This window comes from Gigantopelta aegis, chromosome 3 (assembly GCF_016097555.1).
Source record: "Gigantopelta aegis isolate Gae_Host chromosome 3, Gae_host_genome, whole genome shotgun sequence".
In the NCBI taxonomy this organism is placed as follows: domain Eukaryota; kingdom Metazoa; phylum Mollusca; class Gastropoda; order Neomphalida; family Peltospiridae; genus Gigantopelta; species Gigantopelta aegis.
In genome coordinates this window covers 32,883,795-32,909,054 of record NC_054701.1, presented here as the reverse complement: position 1 = coordinate 32,909,054, position 25,260 = coordinate 32,883,795, and the positions used below count along the sequence as shown (strand labels likewise).

The following is a 25,260-nucleotide window of genomic DNA, read 5'->3' as shown; positions in this document are numbered from 1 at the left end:
CCAGATGCCAGTAAAACGCGTTTTTAGTCTTTCAGAGATTTAAAATATTTCGGAGAGGCATGCCCCTGGAACCTCATATAAAGTTCGGGCGTTTCGTACCTCAAACAACTTCATATCCAAAAGGCCCCAGCAAATACCTAGTCGAACCCTCACACTCGAGTCGACTGGACGCAAATTGATCCTTGCGAAATGCGGCATCGGGTAAGTACAAAGGCTATCGGCAGTGCAGACGAAAAGAGGAGAAGTGATCAGAACGATCGAAAACTGTTAATAGTAGATATAATAATTAAGTATTATTGTGACATTGTCACTTGTTATTATTATTCATGTCTGTATCATTCACTACAGAAATAAATCAGTTGAATTGCTATCTTATGACGTCATTCATACCAAGCCGTGACCTGAAAGTATATATGACGTCATGCGTTTTGCATTACGATTGAACAGCTGTCTACAACAAATTTAATTACGATGTATGAATCACTCTTTTACCTTTCCGTCGAATGCCTGTTCGAATATAGGCCTACTCTGAAAGCAGACTACGTAAGAAGAAACTAGGTGGTATCCTGTATACATATATTGATATGTATACTAATAGGCCTATAGACATTCAACACTGACCGTACTTATAACCCTTTAGGCCTAGACCTACAAATTATAATAGAAAATCACATGGACATTACAGCACGTGTTCCGAACGAGACTACAGAAGAATTGACGGAAACTGATATCCCAGGTAATATTGATATTTCGGCAGATAATTGGGAACACAAAATTCGAAAAATTAAACCAATTCTAAATATATGGAGTGATAAAAAATTAACATTACCCTGGTAAATTAGTCACTGTAAATTCGCTCGCCACTAGTGTCATTTGGTATTTATCAAACGCTTTAGAACTTATGGAAAAATATGCTAAACACATTGACACAATGATTTTTTTATATTTTATTTGGAGTTATAGGAAGGAAGGAAGAAAATGTTTTATTTAACGACGCACTCAACACATTTTATTTACGTTTATATGGCGTCAGACATATGTTAAGGTCCACACAGATATTGAGAGAGGAAACCCGCTGTCGCCACTACATGGGCTACTGTTTTCGATTAGCAGCAAGGGATCTTTTATATGCACCATCCCATAGACAGGATAGCACATACCACGGTCTTTGGTGTACCAGTCGTGGTGCACTGGCTGGAGCGAGAAATAGCGCAATGGGCCCACTGACGAGGATCGATCCCAAACCGACCGCGCATCAAGCAAGCTGTACCACTGGGCTATGCCTCGCCCCTGGAGATATAGGAAACATTTTATATCAAAAGAGCAAATTCAACTACCTAAGGAGTTAGGCGGGTTAGGTGTCGTAGGCCTAAATATTCGGCTAAAATTAAAGCACAAAGAATTAAATTTGTAAGTAGACTCTTGAGTTTAGAGAGTTAAAGGAAGTGGAAATCGTTAGCAGATTACTTTTTAGGCCAGTATTGTTTGACCCAAAAGGCATGAATTCACCCCTGGGTTGTCAAAAAAACATATATATATATATATATATATATATATATATATTATGTAATTACAATACCGCCGTATGTTCACCAGTCCCCGTTCCAAGAAACAATATTAGCGCTAAGAGTATCTTAAGTACATAACTACAGTATACTCTTATAGTGATCTTAGCGGTAAGATTGCTTCACTGCCATTTAACGACACCACTAGTCTAAAGCCAAAACATATTTTTGCTGGTTTCTGGTCAGGAACATGAGCGGATACTAGGGGCATAGGATGGGGTTTCGAACGAACATCCGGTCTCAGCGCTGATGAGGCTAAAACATGTTTTAGGTGCAATAGTCCTATTAGGTTCATTATATAGGTGTCTAGGTATAATGTAGACAAAATGGGTCGCTAGGTTGATATTCGACCCCCTCCCCAAACGCGAGCGAGCGCGCACACACACATACACACACCACCACCACCACCACCACCACCACCATCACCACCACTACCACCACTACCACAAGTTGGTCCTAGACGCCATGATCAATGACGAGGATCCAAGGCTGTTGGATGTCAAACATATAGTCATTTTGACACGCTCATAAAGAGGAAACCCGTTACATTTTCCGATTTGTAGCAAGGGATCTTTTATATGCACCAACCCACAGACAGGAGAGCACATACCACGGCCTTTGATATACCAGTCGTGGTGCACTGGCTGTGACGAGAAATAGCCCACTTTACATAATTTTGACATTCATTAGCTCTCCCCACCCCCTATAAAAGAAAAAAGAAAAGAACAGAAAATGAATAAAGAAATAAAAGTTGGGTCTGGTCAGATCAAACATCCATAACTAATGTAGCGATGCGTGGCTGGTTTTTCTTAATATTCTTTCTTCTTCTTTTTTCTGTCTTTTGTTTCTTCCCTTTTTTCTTTTCTTTTCTTTGTTTTTGTTTGTTTGTTCCTTTGGTTTTTGTTTGTTTGTTATTTTTTTGGTGGGTTTTTTTAGGGGGGAGGGGGGCTTTATGCGCGGTCGGTCTGGGATCGATCCCCGTCAGTGGGCCCATTGGGCATCACCTAAAATGTTCGATTATAATATTTGTGAAGTTATAATATTTGCGGTGTATGTTGTGACATAGATCTAGGTGGGTTAGCCTGAAAATCAATAAAGCGCTATATATCTGTAACCAGATATAATAAAAAATAAAATAAAAATAAAAAACATGAATAATTTTTCTTTATGCATGTTTTAAAAGACAATGAAGTCTGAAGCAATTAGTAGAAATAGTTAATATAATATTCAAGATGGCCGCCAAGGAAGCACATTTTTATTTTATTTTTTATTTCCAATGTATTTTCCCTCTTATCACCTTCGCTCGCCAGTTTAGACACCCCCCCCACCCCCCCCCACCCCCACCCCCCTACACACACATATACACACACACACGCACGCACGCATGCACACACACACACACACACACATATATATATATTCACACACACACACACACACACACACACACACAACTGCTTAAATGTATGCACGTGCGTCAGATGCCAATGCCCCCGTCCTTCCTCCTTCGCTTCCGACACCTATGGATTACGTTGTTTATTGTTTTAGCCACACGGTGTGTTGACAGCAAAGAATACAGAAGTGGCGGCAGGACACGTGTTTGTGAATACGAGTGCTGTGATACCAGTTGCTGCGCTATTTGGTCAAAGCGAACACATATGGGGTTTGTATATGAAAACAGATAGTCTGGTTCCCATAAAATAACGTTGATCTACGAAAAGTATTTTACTTTTCTTTACTTTTCTTCTGTTTTCTTCTTCTTCTTTCTTTCTTTTCGTTTTCTACATCATCTTCTTCTTCTTCTTTTTTTTTTTTTCTTCTTTTTTGGTGGGTTTGTTTATTGTTGTTGGTGGGTTTTGGTTTTTTTTTGGGGGGGGTGTTTTTGGGGGGGGGGGGGGGTTGAAGTGGGGTGGTGTTGGTATTGGAACACAGTTACAGACAGCTCAGACGCAGGCCGTGTGCAATTGTGTTCGAAAAAACAACAACAAAACCTTTTGCACTGCGTCGATCGCCGACATTTTACAGATTGCGTGGAAACCAGCATTTACAAGATCAGTTTGTCTTTTCAATAGCCGCTAATTTAATTCCTGCTAAAAAAACAAACAAAAAACAACTATCCGAACACCGCAAATATAACAAATACAAAGTCTCCACCCTTCACCGACCTCAGTGGAAAATATTACTGTGAAAATCTTTATTTTCATAAGGCTTAACTTGTCGTGGTTCTGCTAGAAAAACTCACTTCGTCGGGTACTTAAATTCGTGGATCGAAAAGGTAGTATCATAAATTCGTATTATATATACATATATAATATTTACGTTGTGTTCTTAAAGGGACATACCCTAGTTTTTAAACACTAAGGCATATTTTTTACTATTAGAGCCGTTTTTTTGATAACTAAAATCATACTTTACTTAGATTTTATTGTTTAGATTATCCATTTCCGTACATTCGAAGTGTTTTTGGTCATCCTGGTGTATTTAATATTACAAAATGTATTTCTCGTATTCTTAAAAACGCACGTGCGTCTGAGAAGTAACAGTTATGGAGTCGAGTTTTAGTCTATTTTTAGAGGGTATTTCACCATTTCAAAGTCAGAGACTCATGTTTCACTCAGTTGTAACTTTATCCAAATGTGTTACAGGTTTGTAGATTAACTAAACTTAGTGTGCATTTTCATGGGCTGAAACTAGGGTCTGTCCCTTTAAATTCGTGGCCAGCACTATTAGAACAGCACAAACAAACTTGATTTCACAGTACGAGGTTTTCACAAAACAATATTATTTAAGTCAAGCCTTATACGTTAAGACGCGGGTTTTGCTCTGGTGGCTTTGCCAGTACGCGTCCGGAGTGCAATGGGTTACGGGATCAGTCGCCTTCATTGGACTGTAGATGAAAATAATTGTTCAAAGCCAGTCTGTATGATCGAGAGAGAGAGAGAGATCGAGAGAGAGAGAGAGAGAGAGAGAGAGAGAGAGAGAGAGAGAGAGAGAGAGAGAGAGAGAGAGAGTAATATATACAATCTTGTATCTCTGCATGTTTCTACCTTAGTTCCGCACAAACATTGCCACATGATGTTTTTTAGTACGACCCCGCACATGTTTGAAGCACATTAATAGCTGGTACATAAAAAATTAACACTAGTTCAAATTTCACATTAATTTACAGGAATTTACTAGACAGATGAAACAAAATTTTGTGACAACAAACACTGTCAAATTTATCATCAATGACAGAACTGGTAACGTTAACTTAGAGGAATGAAACTTTTTACCCGCTGGGATACTATATATTTGGTGAACAGCTACCTATAGACTATGTTAAAGTTTATACCCGTGGACCCAGATTCAAGGCATTATCAAGCGGTAGAACTGGCAAAGGAAGCTGTTATTCCAAAACAATATTAAAAGATGCTCTTTGACTTTAGGAGTGCCTTTTTTAACCTATATTAACTACTCAAGCTTCTCTATTTGGAAATACCAAAACGAGCAACCCATTGCTTTACTGATAATAATTCGAGGCCAGACATTTCAAGTAAAGGAGAACAGGTCTGGTGCTTATAAAACGTTTAGAGCCTAGTCTCGAGACTCAAATAGAGTCTGAGACACTAATGTCACGACAACGCCAGACAAATTGTATGCGTGTGACGTCAAGAGATCGAGTCTGGACTCTAAAAGTTTTATAAGCACGGGCTTGATATTTAAAAAAAAAAAAAAAAAAAAAAAAAAAAAGGTACTGCGAAATCTCATTTATTTGTAATGATCTAATTGTCGAGTAATTTGAAGACTAGTGCAGTCAATGAATTTAAGAACACAACGAAAATATTACACACGTATACATTTTCATAATAAGAATTAATAACACTGCCTTCTTGATACGCGATTTAAGTACCCAGCGAAATGTGTTTTCCCAGCAGAACCACGAAATTGTTGGGCTTTGAAAATAAAGGATTTCACTGCACTGCAGAAACACTCACCACTTTCCGTCCTACGGTTATTATTTGAAAACAAAGATATGTGGCGTGCTTTTAACTGTCGTTGTAGAAACTGGACAGTTGTAGCCATTGTTGGTTTCTGGATAATCGTGGTGTGTGTTATTGCGGCCATCGTCCGGTATTACGTCAGGGTGCGGCGGCGACGACAACATCCGTTCCTGAAGACGTCAGGACGGGAATTTGAATTTTTGCACTATGAGCAGCAGCACGGGCAAGACCTGTAATGAGGTGGTCAGTCTCATGCTCGAGAGGTGTGTATAACCCAGTTTAGGTCTCTGTTTATAAATATAATATGAGCCAACGACATTTCGTATCCTGCCCCAGTTTCAGTCAGCAAACGTTTCGCTAGCGAATGTTTTGGATTTTTTCTGCTCGGTCTGGTGGAACTCGCCCTAGTGCAGACAGACAAATTGTTTAATTCATTCATTTGTACCGGCCTCGGTGGCGTCGTGGCAGGCCATCGGTCTACAGGCTGGTAGGTACTGGGTTCGGATCCCAGTCGAGGCATGGGATTTTTAATCCAGATACCGACTCCAAACCCTGAGTGAGTGCTCCGCAAGGCTCAATGGGTAGGTGTAAACCACTTGCACCGACCAGTGATCCATAACTGGTTCAACAAAGGCCATGGTTTGTGCTGTTCTGCTTGTGGGAAGTGCAAATAAAAGATCCCTTGCTGCTAATCAGAAGAGTAGCCCATGTAGTGGCGACAGCGGGTTTCCTCTCAAAATCTGTGTGGTCCTTAACCATATGTCTGACGCCATATAACCGTAAATAAAATGTGTTGAGTGCGTCGTTAAATAAAACATTTCTTTTCTTTCTTTCATTCATTTGTTTCGTGCTTATATCCAATGAAGGTTCAAACACGCTGTCATGGGCACACACTTCAGCTATTTGGACTGCCGGACAAGTACAGAGGGTTAGTGGTTAGTATAGAGAGAAGCCGGTGTAGTTACAATTCCATGTACCTATTGAGTAGTTAAACTCGCCTTGCGTGGTGCCGGTACTGGGAAGCGAACCCAGTATTTACTAGTCTTAACTGCGATGGCTAAACCACTATAGTATAAAGGCCTGTAAATCTACGTTATAGAGTGCCTCATGATTCAAATGTGTAACAGCGTGTTAAGGGGAAATTATAAAATTCGGTTAAAATTGTCATTACACCTTTAAATTTTCACACATTTTCAATCCATTTATTTTATATGTATTTTTGAAATAATTATTTTAAATTTAATTAATTTGACTATTTATTTATTTATTTATTTTATTTATTTTGCTTTTCAGCTGCTCGAGCTACTTACTGTATTAGCAATACAGAGTACAGTGTCTAAGCGCAATCTTTTGGCGTCGTCCTTATAAATACGGTTGCTGTAGAAACTACTGTTGTGTATACTACTATCTAAGGTATGTACACGTGTTGTATGTAATCATGTACGTCTGGGCACGCGTGGGTACGTGCATGTCTGTCTCTCTGCCTGTCTACGTATGTATCTATATATGCGTCTATCTATGTATATTATTAGTTACGCGGTGTTTTGGCAGGCGTACGGGGATGTACGATTTTGGCGGGGCGTACAATCCCGTACGAATTTATTACTTTTTAGATCTTTGTTTTATATTAAACTAAAATTACACTAACAGTCAAACTTTTAAATAAATTAGACACACATTTTGAGTTTGAATTTAATAATAGCATAACATAACATCAAATTCCTCAAAATATATTGGATTTTTATGTAAACAAATAACTTAGTTACTATACAAGGTATTTACAACATTTTTTGTTAGCTGTTTGGGTATTAAGAGTGTCAACAAGGATTCCCGGTAGTTTGACCCTGAAATGATTTCGCGACCTGTGTTTTGCAAAGGGAGACAACTCTTAGCGCCTTATTATCTTGCGTGTTTAAAACGTTTACGATTATGTTGTAATCGTATCGGGAAAACAAAATTGAACACCCGCAGCCGAACAAAAATATTTGTCGGCTTGTACTAACTTGTAAAACCTGTAAAAAAAAAAAGCATGTCGAGTTATTACTTTAAAATATGTTCGTGATAATTACCCCAAATTCTAGCACGGTAACTGATTACGCAATGCTATATTCTAGCATTAGATTTTAATACGCGACAAATTACAATCTAGCCCATTTTGTGGCCAAACGTGCTCAATCATCAAATAAACTGTAAAAATAGGTGAATTGTGGTATTCCCATTCATAATTAATTCAAGTCTTTTTAAAAATTTTAATCAGTGAGGCGTGTTGGAGGAAATTTCGTCGGTCTTATGCGCAGTTTGTATTTTTGTACAAGTCACGTTACATTTCGTACACTCCGGCAAATTCTGTATTTCCCGCAAATCCTGTTTTTTTTCGCAAATGAGACGGTGTACTTGTGGTATGCATTGACTATTGACCAATCAAAACGCACGATATTTATCTAAAAGGTTATAAATGCATGTATATATGCATGTATGCATGAATTGAATGCATATACGTATGCGAGTATTTATATATTGTATGCATGTCGAGGTTGACTGCTACATACATAGATATATTAACGCCCTGGCGCAGGGGATAATTAAATCCTTTCTGGCCTCACAAAGTGTCCCATGCCGTTGCTGGGACTCGAATCTGTGGCACCAAATCGCCCGCAAATTGCAGACTAATCACGATACGTTCTGAGCTATCCAGACATCCCTAAAAAAAAAAAGGATGCTATTTAACTCAACCACTTGCATGTAACCTACAATCTACGCGGTCGATCCCGCTTACGTGCATTACGTGCAGATCTGACACTGGCTAGTATGTATTGATGTATGAATATTTACTAGTATATATTGTATGCATGTCGAGGTTGACTATTACGATATGTATGTATGTATTAGCAAGGTGTATATATGTATGTACGTATGTATGTATGCATTGAAGAATGGAATATTTTAAAACTAAAACATTATTATTTTCTAATTTTGCCCTAGGGATTCGTATTTGATTTGATTTTAAATTGACCGTTGAGATATTCAAAATATAACTGCTTTTCAGCCGAATACAATGTATTTAGGTTTTTATTTTTTGAACATTCTTAGGGAGAGGGATAACAAACAAACAAACCCTCTTCCTCTCCCTTTATATAAACGCCTGTTTCTGCAATTGCGGTTATACTCGTCAATTCCGTGGCATGAACAACAAAAAAGGAAACGGAATTTCCATGTTTCAGTGAAGTAAGAGGTTTCCACAGTTTTGAACCTTACAAGAAGGTGACTTTACAGCAATGCTGTATTAGAAACTTTTGTCTGTAATACCAAAGAGAAGCCTGCATTGAATACTTGCCGGGTCTCACTGCGTTCGGTATAAATTAATTCGCTTTTCAACAGGGGGTTGCACAATATTCAGAGTTGGGTGGGGCAGTGTCCCTTTACCATAACCCCCCCCACACACACACACACACACCTCACCCCACCCCTCCACTTTCCATTTGACGTCCAAGAGATGTAAGCAAATTTCACACACCTGCGTTTTAAGGTATAAATTTAAGTACATTCGATAGCTAAGCTTGGTACTTGGTGATGCCTTGACCAGAAGCGGTCAGGCCCTTTATAAGGGCCCTATGGGCAACCTAGGGAGACACCACAGCATCGTAAAGGTCTAAAATTAACGAGCTACTTTCGATTCACTAATATCAAAACCTATATTAGCTCGGCCATTTACCTTTCGACCGACCGTTCAAAATTGCGCCAAATTCCCTCCCCTCAATCAAACTTTGATCGGGCTGCTGGTGCTCCCTTGCACCTGCCAGTGCAGGCGGTCCCTCCTCTCCCCCCCCCCCCCCACCTTTCCTGTTATGGACGGAGCGTCCATAGCAACCGATCTGGCCGTGTCTTTGAGCCCCAGGTACAACCTAATGTCAACGTTGTTACCACAAGTAATAGTTTACTTCTTCGACTAGCATTAGGATTCACAGACATAGGTGTATCACACGAGTGTGTCGGGGTGGGAGGGGGGGGGGGGGCTTCCGAATCACTTGTCTGATTCAATTATATACGCACACACATGCACAATTACACACATACATTGAAATACACTCATGCATACACACACCACAGGCACAAATACACACACACAGACACACACACACACACACACACACACACACAAATAAAAAAACCCAAACAAAACACACATACATGTACATGCACGCACAATTACAAACACACCCACAGTGAAATAAATGAGCATACACACACACCACACAGATTTGAAGTTAAACATCCTGATTTGACAATATGTTAACACACAAAGTAGATAAATGTTTAAACAACATGCATTTTATGTTTCAGGTAAGCAGCAACAACCACGACAACAAAATGATTGAGATGCTATAACCGCCTCGGGCTTATCTTCCTGAAATCCAGACATTAGTGTTGGGTACCGAGGGTATCAGGACTCGAAAGGTCCACCTCCACCGTACTAATCTTTAGAAATTCGACTGCGCTTAGCTGAACTCTTAATCCATACGGATCTCTAGAAATTCGACTGTGTGTAGCTAAGATCTTCTCCACACGACTCTCTAGAAATTTTACCGCACGTTAACAAGTTACCTGCACCATATTATTAATTTCTTAACATTATATAGACTGGTAATACTATCCTTTATAAGGCTCTCCAGACATTTTGCTGCGAGTAGCTGAACTCTGTACAGCTCTCTAAAAGTGCGATGCGTGATTAACTTGATACTGTGGTAAATACATTCCATATGTACTGTGTTGTAGTATAACATATCAACTGTTTGTTAACACAATTTTAATGATATGCTATTTTGTTTACACATTTATGATTGTATAGCGTTATTAATATAGTTTATTAACATCATTTTTAATTAGTTAACCTAAAGCTACGTATTATCATGGCACTCCCCATGTTAACCATTACAAATAGGTATAAACAAGAATGTTTGTATACTTTCTCACACACATGGTACTACATACCAAGACATTTTATATAGCAGTCGTCAAGTATTGCTTAGAACTAGAGATATATCAAACGTCCATTAATGTGAGTTGACCTTACGATTCGTCGCACATCGAGCGAACGATATATCCATGAGCACGTCTGCATTCTGCTCTGTTGTTGTATTACAAACTCTTTTAACGTTTCGAGCACGCCTGGCACGGGCTTAACATCTGACATTGCCAGTGACTATGTCCGGGCCAGGAGGGGGGGGGGGGGGGGGGGGTAAGTTTGAAATGGGCAGAGTTTGGAATAAACATTTAGAAGTTAGGTCAGAGACCTAAGACCAAATGCAGCCGACTCACTCACTCTACTCATGTCTGAAAAAAACCTTAAGTCCAAACATAAAATTTAAAAAGCTCGGCCGAAAAGGTTTTAAGTTGATTTTAGCTATTTAGACGGGCTGCCAAAATAAAGTGCGTCGGACTTCTACAAGGTCGTTGTTGTTTTTTGTTTATTTATTTTGAGGCCCAATATGTCTCTAAAATATTTAAAATATGAATTGCATTTCTAAGAGAGTACGGAGATCCAGCTACATACAACAGTGTTGTCATTGGTAAATTGTCCAGTTTTTTAATTTCAACCCCCCCCCCCCCCACCACCACCACCACCACCACATATCAATTCCTTTAATAAGAGGATTTGTGCAGACAAGAATTCCAATAATTTTTACACCTAATATAAATAAATATGGCGAAAGGGGATTTCTTTGCCGACAGCCTCTTTCGATGTTGAAAGGTTCCAAGAGATGTCCGTGTTTTGTAAAAATGTGTGCCGTTGCATTATTGTAAAAACAAAGTAGATACCCATCTTGAAACTGATGGACCGAAACCAAAATATTTAAAGGTTTTGTGTATGGATTGCATTGATATAGAATCAAACGCTTTTTCGTAATCAATTAAAAGTATTAGTTCTGGTAAGTTATTTGTCTTACTTTGGAATAAAATATCATGCAATTCTAAGTGATACAGACAATTATTTCTTAAAACAAAATCAGCTAAGTTTATCCAGAAAAAAACCCTTTAAAAACTCAATCGTAAACCCATCTAGTCCAGGACTTTTATTGTTCTTCTTCTTATAAAGTCGATACTAATTCTTGCATAAATATTTTACCTTCTAACTTATTTGAAGTTTCTTTGTTAAGTTTTGGAATATCCATGTTAATCAAGTCGTTAATAGTTTCAGTCAAACACTTTTAAAGCTATATAATGATTGGTAAACACACCTCGGCTCGTTGAATATTTCGCCTGTTGAAGTAATAGTTTCTGTAAAATTGTCTTTGAAACATAATTTCTAGTTTCTAAACTATAAATATATGCACTTGGCTTGTCGCCTAATTGATATGACAATGGTCTTGACCGTATATAGGCGCCTTCTGATTTCTTATCTCGAATAGATTCTAATATCCGTTGTGTCTGGCACTTCATCTAAAATATTTTCATTTATGTTCTGAAAATTAGTATTTCTTTCTTTTTGAATATTACATATTTTTGCTTCTAAATCGGTTTCTTCCTTTAACTCCTGGCGTTTTTTCCAAGTAGCATAAAATATCGTTTTACCTCTAATTTTCATTAACAATGTTTCTAAAAATAATGCTACTGGTATCTTAAAATTTATGTCAGCAATACTTATCATTTGGATATCTTCATTTTGAATTGGTAGACCATATTCATTTTTAGTTTCTTTTATTATATCTTTAATTTGAGTACAATAAGATGGGTCCTTTAATAGGGAGTTGGTAAATTTCCAATATCCTCTACCGCATACTTGGTCCGAAGGAAAACACATTATATTAATAGCATTATGGTCAGATTCTCCAACTTAATTCATTATTCATTAAAATAAATTACGTGATTGCTAACTTATCTCTATTTTATCTTTTTTAATGGAAATATTTGTTAAAATGGCAAAGAATATTCACAAAACTAATAACTCAAAACGATAGGATCCTTTCGTACCTAACCTGAATGATTCAGTCAGGAAATCCTTAGCAGTGGGTGGTTGGCATTAAGTGTGATGCACGTGCTAAACGTGTAATATCTGAATTCTGATTTAGTTTCCGACAATCTTCGCTGTGTTCCGCCAGAATATATTACAATCACTAGTATAAGCTAAATAATGATACTGATAGGCAGAGGGTGAACGTGTGAACCAGCTTTGACGGGATTTGAACCACTCGTCAGCTTAAGAATGGTTGCTAGATAGCTTATGAATGATGTTATTATAATGCAAACAAAATTCGAATTAATATATGTCTTGTAATGGAAATAAGAATTTTTTGCCTTCTTTTTTTTCTTCTTATTTTTAAAGCATTGTACTTAACTATGTAAACAAAACAAAACAAAACAAAACAAAGCAAAACAAAACAAAAAAAAGAAAGAAGGAAAGAAAGATTTTTTTTTAAATCAGCAAGTGCGGTCTTGGGCTACGTATAACTGTTTTTTTTCAATCTGCTTTGGATGGTACTTTTAGGATGATCTTGTCGCATAGTTATTTTTCTTGATTTACAGTCTGAAAGTTTCGAATGCATTGGTTTAATCGCCATTCTCTATAGACTATTTAATCTTTATCCTTACAGTTGTCACAAACCATCATTCGTTTGATCATTCACTGCGCATGTGAACGTTTTTGTTTGTTTTTTGTTTTTTTTATGGGCTTCTTTTTTTTTTGGGGGGGGGGGGAGGTCGTTCCAGGAAGCGATCTTATGTCCTGCATCAGCTTCCATTTTAAGTGTTGTTTTGTTTTGTTTGTATGTTGTTGTATAACCATCTTTATTTCTTTTCACATGTTTACAGAATATTATTTCCAGTGCATACACAACGTAACGATCATTTTATTTACAATAGATACGGTATGACACTAATACCTGTAATGTGTACTGTCTACATCTTGAGTAGTTGTTTGGTATGACAGTTAGTCTTAAACACGACATTCTGATAACGATATTAAGACAGTTTCTGTGGCACACCAGGTAAGTCAGTATCCTGTTTAAACTTGGAATCCTATATATCGTTTCAGTAGAATTCTAGAATTTGCATTTATCCAATATTAAGATATACTAAAACTTCGCAAGATATATTACTTCGCAAAACACACTTTAAAAGTATTTAAACATTGTAAAATGCTAATTGTGACGTCTTGGGCAGGCTATCGGCCAGTTGTTGGCTTGCTTGGTGTACCATAGTTGTCGCTAATCGTATCAAACATTTAGCGACCCTAGCAACCAATATACATGTACCAACATATCTGTCAAAAAGAAACTGTTTACTGTTTGTTAGTCTAGTTGTTACCAACACGATGAACAAGAAGGCGTATTCTCTTGTTGCCCATTTCGTATTAATTTCGATTTGTTTGACTGGTAAGTGTTTCGTTGACTTGAAACGCATATTATATTTAAAAAGTAATTCTATAAATCGTTTTAAATTTCTAATGAAAACAAAAAATACACATATTTTTCGTGAATAAGATCTAAATTCTAAAATCCTTATTTTACTTTTGTAGGTTTTTCTGTCTTATTTGTATGTTTCTTTTTTCCTATCTTTCTTTCAAATCCAATAACTTTAAAGGTTAGTTATTATTCCTTAAATGTAAAAAGTGTTTTACAACAACAACAACAAAAAATCATCGTTTCACCATCGACGTTAGGTTTTCTATTCAGAATGTTAAATTGTTTTCTTTAGCAACACCTCTAGAGCGCATTGATTCATTAATCATCGGCTATTGGATGTCTGACATTGGGTAAATTCTACACCTAGATTTTTGTCAAAACCCCTACGTTCGGCAATCTAGAACTTTTATATACAGTTTCTAGCTGACAGCACAGCAATACCACGACCTCTGATATTTACTAATTAGCTAGGTAATGCCAGGTTATCATCTTAAATGACCACTCTTATTTTTTCGAACAAATGGGACGATACCCTTCAAGGGGTGAGATCAAACCCGGTGATATAGCGCTCGCCTGAAATACTATAGGTCGTAAGATCAATACGCCATGATAGACAGTTTTTGTCGTATTCGTATTATGGTCATCGTATGTGCTATATTGTCTGTCGAAGTGTCAGTAAAATAGATAATTTGCTGTTACAAATAGCCAATGTCGCGATATAGAGTTTCTTCTCTCTCTCTCTCTCTCTCTCTCTCTCTCTCTCTCTCTCTCTCTCTCTCTCTCTCTCTCTCTCTCTCTCTCTTTGTGAACCGGCCTCGGTGGCGTCGTAGTAGGTCATCGGTCTACAGGCCGGTAGGTACTGGGTTCGGATCCCAGTCGAGGCATGGGATTTTTAATCCAGATACCGACTCCAAACCCTGAGTGAGTGCTCCGCAAGGCTCAATGGGTAGGTGTAAACCACTTGCACCGACCAGTGATCCATAACTGGTTCAACAAAGGCCATGGTTTGTGCTATCCTGCCTGTGGGAAGTGCAAATAAAAGATTCCTTGCTGCTAATCGGAAGAGTAGCCCATGTAGTGGCGACAGCGGGTTTCCTCTCAAAATCTGTGTGGTCCGTAACCATATGTCTGACGCCATATAACCGTAAATAAAATGTGTTGAGTGCGTCGTTAAATAAAACATTTCTTTCGGGGTTTTTTCTCTCTCTTTGTAGCCGGTTACCTATACCAAGTATACACCAGATTCTAATTGGCGAGGGTTTTTTTTGTTGTCTTCCGTTTTCTTTTGCTGTTGTTATTGTTAATTATTTCAGTTTGACTTGGAGTTTATATTCGAAGAAAGGAAAACTGTTTTGTAAATAAAATAAGTTGTTATTTTTATACATGCAATTTGTGAAAAGAAAAAGTAAAATATACATGCAAAACGACACTTGGTTTCGAGAATAACAAATAAACCCTCTGTTACCATTTGTGTTACTCTTTAAAGTCGCAGACCCTAGTTTCATCCAGTGAATATTTGATTAAATATATAATAGGAAAGGAAATGTTTTATTTAACGACGCACTCAACACATTTTCTTTACGGTTATATGGCGTCGGACATATGGTTAAGGACCACACAGATATTGAGAGGAAACCCGCTGTCGCCACTTCATGGGCTACTCTTTCTGATTAGCAGCAAGGGATCTTTTATATTCACCATCCCACAGACAGGATAGTACATACCACGGCTTTTGATATATCAGTCGTGGTGCACTGAGAAATAGCCCAATGGGCCCACCGACGGGGATCGATCCCAGACTGACCGCGCAGCAAGCGAGCGCTGTACCACTGAGCTACGTCCCGCCCCAAATATATATAACAGAGTGAAACAAAAGTATGTGACATTGAAACGGGGAAATACACTATAAAAATAGATTAGAGCTAGTCTCCATAACTGTTACGTGCGTTTTTTAAAGGGACATAGCCTAGTTTTTAAACACTGGAGTATATTTTGGACTATTACTGCCGTTTTTGATAACTTAAATCATACTTTACTTAGATTTTATTGTTTAGATTATCAATTTCCGTACATTTGAAGTGTTTTTGGTCATTCTGGTGTTTTTAATATCACAAAATGCAGTTCTCATATTTTTAAAAACACACGTGCATCTGAGAAGTAACAGTTATGGAGTCGAGTTTTAGTCTATTTATAGAGGGTATTTCTCCATTTCAAAGTCACAGATTAATGTTTCACTCAGTTGTAACGTTATCCAAATGTGTTACAGGTCTGTAGATTAACTAAACCTAGTGTTAATGTTCACGGGTTGAAACTAGGGTCTGTCCGTTTAAATATGAAAATGCATTTCCTGGTATTAGAAACACCAGGATGACCAAAAACACTTCGGATATACAGAGATGGGTAATCTAAACAATAACATTAAAGTAATGTTTGACTTCTTTTATAAAAAAAGCTTTAATTGTGAAAAATATGCCATAGTGTTTAAAAACTTGGGTCTGTCAATTTAACGTGGGAGTCTTTCATATTTGTATGTTCCCATGATATCAAAATATCAGGGCCTCGTGATAAATAAGCCAATCGTCCTGCAGTGGTTGATATAATATATCCGCAATGTCAAAACGTAGGTTAAGCCTTGGCGTGAGATGAATATTTCTGATGAAGTGTGTTTGTGTATTGCTTACGGGGAATGTGTGCATGAGTGTTTGAGGGGGGGGGGGGGGGGGGGGGGGGCTCATTAAAGTTGTTAAGCAAACAGGACTTGCGCAAGTGCGGATAATTACACTTCCGTCTTATACCGTCTTGATCAAATCAAATTAAGACAGCATTTAACCAGTATCTTCAAACGTGAAACAATAATATTTCAACTTCGTCTAAAGGGAAAACGTACTTAATGTTTAAAGAAAACTTAACACTAGAAAAACTACGGGCGTTATATACAGATATAAAAAAGAGACAGGATTGTGCATTTTGTGATAGAATTGTGATACTTTGCATGTACATACTACGTGGGTAACTGGAGATTGTTTGATATAGTGCCAGTTGAAGAGCATCCCTAAGTAGCCTACAGCCTCCTCCCCCCCTCCCCCCCAAGGTTGATCAGATATATTACCATACATATTTAAGAGGTTTTGACCATATATTCAATAGTATTTGTCCTAAATTAAGTCCCAGTCTGGAGCTTGCCTCAGTGAGATATTCTGCTTCACCTCTGCCACTGCACGTGCTCAGGGGTGTGCGGGAGGGGGGTCAGGGGTCGAAACCACCTCCTGCTGCAAGTGATGTTTCTTTCAATGTAGTTTCTAGGGTAGCACAACCCGATTTCCAAAAAACTTCGCTCAACACAGTAAAGACCACTCTGCACAATTTCCTGCACACACATTTTGTACGTTTCTCGTGCTCAACTTGGGAGTCCTCCATTTTGTTGTTTCTTTACAATGAAATATTGTTACCATCTCGTAACCTGTGGGGCTGGGCCAATCCACATTATATCCACCATAGCGACTTGGTTATAGCCTAGTCTGATTCTCTCCAGGAGGTCACGCTAGGAGGGTTTTTTTGTTTGTTGTTGTTTGGGGTTTTCTTTTGGACAGGATGGATCTCATCTGGTCTCTACTGGTTGTGCATCATAATGACTTTAACGAGGCAATACACGTGGACATATAGATCAAACTTTATACCTTCGTGCAACAGTTTATGTCAAACTTCTACCCCCCCCCCCCCCCCCCCCGCCCCCTCCGGCATTGTTAAATAGTCTGATACTCCCTTCTTTTTGTCTTTTTTACTTTTACATTCTTTTTCACTAAATATTATTCGAAATAGTTCGCCATTAATGCTTCTCGTTTTGGGTACGAACTCTGGCTTTGTTAAACTTAATTGGATGCAAGCATCTAAAAGTAGTTCTACCTACCTACCTACCTACCTATCTATATATATATACCTGCTATCAGTTTAATAAAATAGTATCTTGCTTGTTTATACATCAGTTGAGATTGGGTTCATTTGCAGGCTTTCAAGCAGACTTTGTTTCCTCAATCATTTGAACTTATACACACATACATATGACATAAACGTAGAAATGGACGCCCACAAACAAAGCAAATCTGTATTTTCTACTATACTTCATGTATATATTTCGTATGTAGCTTATAATATTATAAATCACACAGTATATCATTTACGATTTTATGTTGTAGGTTTCGAAAAACATAATGAATATTAAAAACTGACGATTGGTTAAATACTACATTTGTTATGATGTTAGGTTGTGGATTTTGTTAAACATACTGAAGATTAAAAACTGACGCTTCTTAGAATGTTAAGTTGTAGATTTTCAATTTGTTAAACATACTGGATAGTAAACAACCTAGCAAATGGTTGAATATATAGGTCCTAGTACATCTGTTATGGTGTTAGGGTGCAGATTTTGTGAAACATACCGACACTAAAAACTGGAGATTGATTAAATTGCAGCATGTATGCAGGATATAAGTGTGCATATATCTCACTATCAGTCTATACATGTATATAAATAGCAGGGCCGTCTGGTTATAGAAGGTGGCCCTGGACTCTCCACCTTTGTCTACCTAAGTAGGCCTATGATTGAAAAGCTACCTTAAATGTACCACAAGACAATTCAGACGTTTTACACATTTGTTCATCATTATGGAGTGTGAAATATATACATATATAGTATACAGACCACCGTTTGCACCTTGTTGCATTGTGTATTAATTGTATGCCGTATTAAGTATGTAATAAAATAAATATGGGTTTTTTTAAGTCTATTTATAAACTTTTGTACACATAAAAACAAAACCTGAAGTAAATATGTAACACTGAGTGTGCTGTTTTTTGGTCGTTTAAATTCTAAAAAGACCATTTAAATCAAACTGCATGTGTTAAATGTGATCGAAAGTCAAATTGTAAACATTTGTGCCCATTTTGCGCAATGTTTTAAATCTTAAATTCTTAAATCTAGTTAATCATGAATATAGTATAATTATGTATAATCATGGATCAATGTAAGCAATTGTGGGGACACTTCGTCAAAAACGTTAATGTTGCCATTATGCCAAAACCTTTTATCACCAGATGGTGCTACAGACATCCATGGTGTGCTTTTCAATTGACACTATATCTGAAAATATTCAGAGACCCAAGTACTAAATGTGTAGTGAATTTGACAGTACGGACTAAATCAAATGTACAGTACCCTGTGACTATCAAGTTAGAAGTTATTTTTGCGGGCAAGCATACTCCACTACAAACGTTAAGTTTAGATTGATCCAGGTTCAGCTACTCCTTTCGGCCGTAGACTCCATTATGACCATACTTTATGGCTTAATTTAAAGACTCGCAATGGCACTAAACAAAACAAGAACACGAGAATAAGCCTTAACAATCTCTTTATTTATCCTCCAATTACAGTAAAATGTATAACATATAAATACAATTATTTAATAGCTTATAAATCTAACTAGTTTAACAACATGTGTCAGTTCTAGTCACTTTCCTTCCGGTAACCTCACCTATCATACACTCCCTATTAAAACATATCAGTACCCTTTTTAATCGATACCTTAAGTTCGTTCGGAAGGCGACTATCTCTATTTACTTTCAGTTAATTAACTCCCTGACACGTCATTACATTTTACCAATTGATACTACTTATATTTCCATATTTATCCTAATACTCTAGATTTAGATAATGTCTAGTACAGATGTAGCTATATTCTGTTAGAAGCAAGCACAGAAATGAAACACAAATTACACAAAACCCCGAAAATACACATTCTCACCTGTTATTCGTAGCCAACCCAGAAGTAAATAAATAAAAAAAGCCAAGATCACATATGACTAGCCCGCCCCTTAGCTCATGCATCTGTCATTGGTCAATTATAACTAATTAAAAATCCTGATTGGTAGAACACTCGGCAATCTCCGTTATTCCCGACATAACCCGAATAATTTTCCATACTCACAAAACTTATAACGGTCTCAGACCACACTTAATAAATTATAAATCTCTAACTCAATAACGTTCCTTAATTACTTATATTAGTGACATTAATTTATAACTAGTAAAATTAATAATAAAAAATAATTAGAGAGAAAACCAAGGAAAATATAAAAACCAAAGAAATATGAAAAGATAGATCAGATGAAACTCAGAAACGTTACACATGAATGCAAAGTGGTACAATTCTATCACAAAGTACACAATCTTTGTTCTTATTCGCCTGACAATTTATCCAGTGCTGAAAACAGGCAACTTTTACAAAATACTGTAACCTCTAAAGAACATTAGTAATAATTATTTATCTATTTATTTATTATTCAGCACTGTCGGGAAATTGTTCAGTTGGTAAAGCGTTTGCCTGATGCGAGGTCGGTCTAGGATAGATCCCCGTTGGTGGACCCATTGGGTTATTTCTTAATCCAGCCAGTGCACCTCGTCTGGTGTATGCTGTCCTGTCTGTGGGAAAGTGAATATAAACAATTACTTGGTGCTAATGGGAAATTGCAGCGGGTTTCTTCTGAAGACTACAAGTCAAAATTATTTTAAAATTTACATCCAATAGCCATTGATTAATAACTATTTATCTATTTATTTATTATTTAGTAACCTCTATAGAACATGAATAATTATTTTTATCATATATTAGCTAGCATATCCAGTGTAATCAAAGTAAGTGATATTTTTTCAGATCACACACTTTCAGAATTTGTAAACTTTGCAAATTAGATGTAAGTTAATCGAGGTTACGACACTACGTTTATTGGCATTTATCCGGCAACCACCGTTTGTATTGACAGAATATGATGACGGATAAAGCAAAGTCATATCCTGCTGCTAGCAGGATATGACTTTTGATGTCATACGCATAGCCTACATTACAAAATCGCTCATTTGACCTCTAGGTCATCGTACAATGTGGCTGAAATAACAGAAATAACAGCTTTCCCTCTTAAATTTTATGGTCTGCAGGATAAAGATAATAACTAGTTAATGACGTCGGATATCTGCGTTATCCTATTCAGGCCGAATGAGAAATTTTGCTTAGCAGAGCCTCGCGGAATTTCCCATTTTTACCTTCACGGGATAAAGCAGAAATCCGACGTCATTAACTAGTTATTCTCTATTTAAGCAAATGTACACTATTATTGACTTATGCGGTGACACTATTATTGATTTATGCATTCATAGTCATCATCCAAAAACATTTCAATGGGAATCCTATACTGAAGGGTGTCCAGCGTTCAGAAAACTAGAAAAAAACGTTAATCACTAGTTTATTCAAAAATGACGTTGTACAAGTTTGATGTTATTTCAGTCAAAAATACATCGCATCACATTTGAATATCTAGTAATGGCGCACTGGAATTAAAGTTGCGTGTACAGTTTACAAAAACACGTTGTATTAAGCTTGGGATTATATGGTAACTATATTATTACCCTCGTGTGTTTCGGTATCGTCAGTGTCATATATTAGGAATAAAAATAATATATTATATTATTCCTAATATATAATATTGGCGATACCGAAAAACACAGTGGTTGTAACCTCTATATCTATTTATATACTATTCAGCGAGGGCGGGACGTAGCCAGTGTTAAAGCTCTGCTAATGTGCGGTTGGTTTAGGATGGATCCCCGTCGGTAGACCAGTATACCACGTCTGGTATGTGCTATCCTGTCTTTGGGAAAGTGCATACGAAAGATATCTTGCTGCTAATGGAAATATGTCTCGGGGGTTTTCAGAAGACTACACGTCAAAATTACTAAATGTTTGATATCCAGATGCCGATGATTAATAAATCAATGTACTCTAGTGGTATCGTTAAACAAACCAAACTGCAAATTTTAACTATTAATTAATTAATAGTTAAAATTTGCAGTTCGCTTTGTTTAATTAATTAATTTAATTAATTAATTAATTAATTAATTAATTAATTAACTAATTAATTAATTAATAGTTAAAAGTAATAGTTATTAATGTATTTATTTATTTAATCATTGATTCATTCATTTTTGTTTATTTATTTCAAAATAATGATTAACTTATTAAATACTAAACGAAAAGGTTAAATTGTTTTATTGATTTATATATTGATTGAATTATTAACTATTTGTAATTTTAATTGATTTGTTTTGTTTTTATTTATTTATTTTATTTCATTTTAGCTGCTCGGGCTACTTCCTGTTTTAACAATAGACAGTACAGCAACTTTCTCTCTTCGAGTCGTTATTGTCTATACGGTTGTTGTGGAAACTATTGTTGTAGCAAAACTTTCCGTTTGAGTTATGTACATCTGAGGTACGTATGCACGCATGTGTGTGCGTGTCTGTCTGTCTGTGTAATAATATATCTATATCTATATTAGTATGTTTTTATTCCTAATATATGATATTGGTGATACCTAAATACCGAAAAAGGTTATTATCAGAGTGTATTTCGGTATCGTTAATATAATACATTAGGAATAAAAATTGTATTATGAGAGCCACTATATAACTATATTTTTATTCCTAATTTATGATATTGACGATACCGAAACACACGAGGGTAATAATATCTTTATCATATGATCTCAAACATAACACAACGTGTTTTTGTAAACTGTATACGCAACTTTAATTCAAGTCAGCGATATTCAAATGACGTAAGAATATGTGACGCGTGTTTTTGAATGGAAATGAATTCAAACTCTAATGACGTCATCTTGGACACCCTTACATAAAACTAAACTAGTGATTAACGGGGGTTGTTTTTTTTTTTTTTTTTTTTTTTTGGGGGGGGGGGGGGTTTCTGAACGCTGGACAGCTTTCATTGTAGAGTTGCAATTGAAATGTTTTTGTTTGATGACTGAATGCATACATCAGTTACGAAGTGCCACTGTAGTACGTTTGTTTAAATGTCAATAAACGTATTGCCGTGACCTCCATTAATATTTACATCTAATTTGTAAAGTTATCAAATTCTGAAAGTATGTGATCTGAAAAATATCATGTTTTTGATTATCTTTCTGAAAATAAATAACTGAAACATGTAAAAGGATATTATTTCTTAATTTTTGTTTTAAAATACATATATGCGTGTGTGTGTGTGTGTGTGTGTGTGTGTTTGCGTTTGTGCTTCTGTATGTATGGTGGTGGGTCGGGGGTGGTTGTGAGGGATGTGCGTATACATGAGCGTTGCAAGATGCCAACAATTGAGGAGGCGTAAGGAGACTATAATTAAATTACTTTGCCGTTCGACAGCGCGATGCATAATATTCAGACATGGGTGGTACACCCCCTGTCCATAGGATCCCGACTTCGCTATCAGTGCCTAAGGTTTTAAAAGTTACGTATAAATGTAATGAACCTCGACAGCTATGCATTTATATCATAACGTTATAACGTGTTTTTACTGGTTGTTTCAGTGAATGGGCAATTGCTGGCATCGTCTTTGGCGTTCTTGCTGCGTTAAGTGTTGTTGCTGGGATCATCCGGACGTGCTGCGTCCATAGCAACCGAGCTAACCGTGTTATTCAAGTGCAGGCTCAACCTGACGTCAGCGTCATTACGTCAAGTAATAATTACAAGAAGTAAACAATTATTGTTTACTTCTTGGACTGTCATTGGTGATTCTTAGACATAGGAGTATCAGACGAATGGGTTAGGAGTAGTGCTGCACTTCCACACCCACACCCACACCCACACCCACATTACCCACACCCACCCATACACACTGTCCAAGTCACACACACATATACACACATAGACATACACACAAACTATCACAGTCAAACACACACACAGAGAGAGAGAGAGAGAGAGAGAGAGAGAGAGAGAGAGAGAGAGAGAGAGAGAGAGAGAGAGAGAGAGAGAGAGAGAGAGAGAGAGAGAGAGAGAGAGAGAGAGAGAGAGAGAGAGAGAGAGAGAGAGAGAGAGAGAGAGAGAGATAGATACACACAAATGCATACACATACACACAGAGAGAGAGAGAGAGAGAGAGAGAGAGAGAGAGAGAGAGAGAGAGAGAGAGAGAGAGAGAGAGAGAATCTCTTGACCCTCCCCCTTTCCCAGTGAAGTGTTACTCCTTTACCTTTTCTTTCTGCAATACTGAGCAAGCATACAGTCCACACAACCAATAGTATGCGTTAAGCTCACATTTCACATAGTTAACGCTTTAATAATCGACCATCGACCATAACATATTGTATCTAACTATCTATTTAACAGTGCCTGAAGTTTAACATCCTGATCTGACAAGATTTCTACACGTCAAGTGAATGCATGTTTAATTAACACGCACTGTGTATTTCAGGTCAACAACAACAACCACAACAAAGTGGCTACGGGATGCAGTATCCGCATCAGGCTTACCCTCCAGGACCAGGCATGAGTGCAGACACGAAATTTCCACCTGCGCTCGGCTGACCTTTTCTCCATACGGCTCTCTAGAAATTCGACTGTGTGTAGCTGACCTCTTCTCCATACTGCTCTCTAAATATTCGAATGTGCATAGCGGAGCTCTTCTCCATACGACTCTAATTTTTTTACCTCGCGTTGTCAAGCTACCTGCGTTATCTTAATTTCTTAAAACTAGAATGGTAACACTATCTTTTATAAGGCTCTCTAGAAATTCGACTGTTCTCCATACAGCTTTCTAGACATTTGGCATGCGTTGCCAGGCTACCTGCACCATAGTAATATCTTAAAACTAGACATTGCGTGATTAACTGGACACTGTGATAAATACATTTCATATGTAGTGTTGTACTATAAATCATTAACTGTTTGTTAATTTTGTTTTTAATGCTATGCTATTTTATTTACACATTTATGATTTTATATAGAGCATTACTGATAGATTAATTATCATCCATTTTAATTAGTTAATCTAGACCTACCTATTATCATGACATAACAAATAGGTGATTTACTATTTAAATTTAAGTAATCTCAAATAGCATCAGTTGGATGTATTTTCTATTCCACCTTTAGCTGCCAAGTAAAAAATCCTTCTTTAATTTTTCACTTTTGTGTTTCCACACGCCAGCACAAAGAAAACATCGGTTGTTGGTTGTCTAACAAATAGTGAACCAAGTTCTATATTATTTCTAAAAATGTGTGCACCGTTGTTCATGCAGATATAGCATATGTGCATTGAATCAGTCTAGATTCATAACATGCAGACATTAAATACATTAATTCTAGTAAATTAACCGCAACCGCAACAGGGTAGAATTGCACCAGTTATATTAAAAGAACCAATCAAAATGTGTGGGCGGATATTCATGAATATCTTTGCTGGGGGTTTTTGT

General features: G+C 37.0%; 1 protein-coding gene across 8 annotated transcripts; it reads left to right on the top strand.

Annotated features, from left to right (window-relative positions):
• The first annotated feature begins 440 nt into the window (after positions 1-440).
• LOC121367904 (cysteine and tyrosine-rich protein 1-like) lies at positions 441-24,966 on the top strand. 8 transcript variants are annotated; one of them, XR_005957447.1, is made up of 6 exons: positions 441-736; positions 3,114-3,228; positions 5,610-5,811; positions 6,415-6,476; positions 6,842-6,961; positions 9,890-10,988. XR_005957447.1 is itself a non-coding variant. In XM_041492354.1 (4 exons), exons 1-4 carry the CDS (start codon positions 673-675, stop codon positions 24,371-24,373), a joined length of 441 nt encoding a protein of 146 aa, XP_041348288.1. In that variant the 5' UTR covers positions 441-672; the 3' UTR covers positions 24,374-24,966. The 8 variants fall into 8 exon arrangements, 1 of the variants encoding a protein (XP_041348288.1); XR_005957448.1 differs by having other exon boundaries at positions 6,415-6,483; XR_005957449.1 differs by lacking the exons at positions 5,610-5,811; positions 6,415-6,476; positions 6,842-6,961; positions 9,890-10,988 and adding exons at positions 22,133-22,265; positions 23,374-23,522; positions 24,261-24,966.
• Positions 24,967-25,260: the final 294 nt, after the last annotated feature.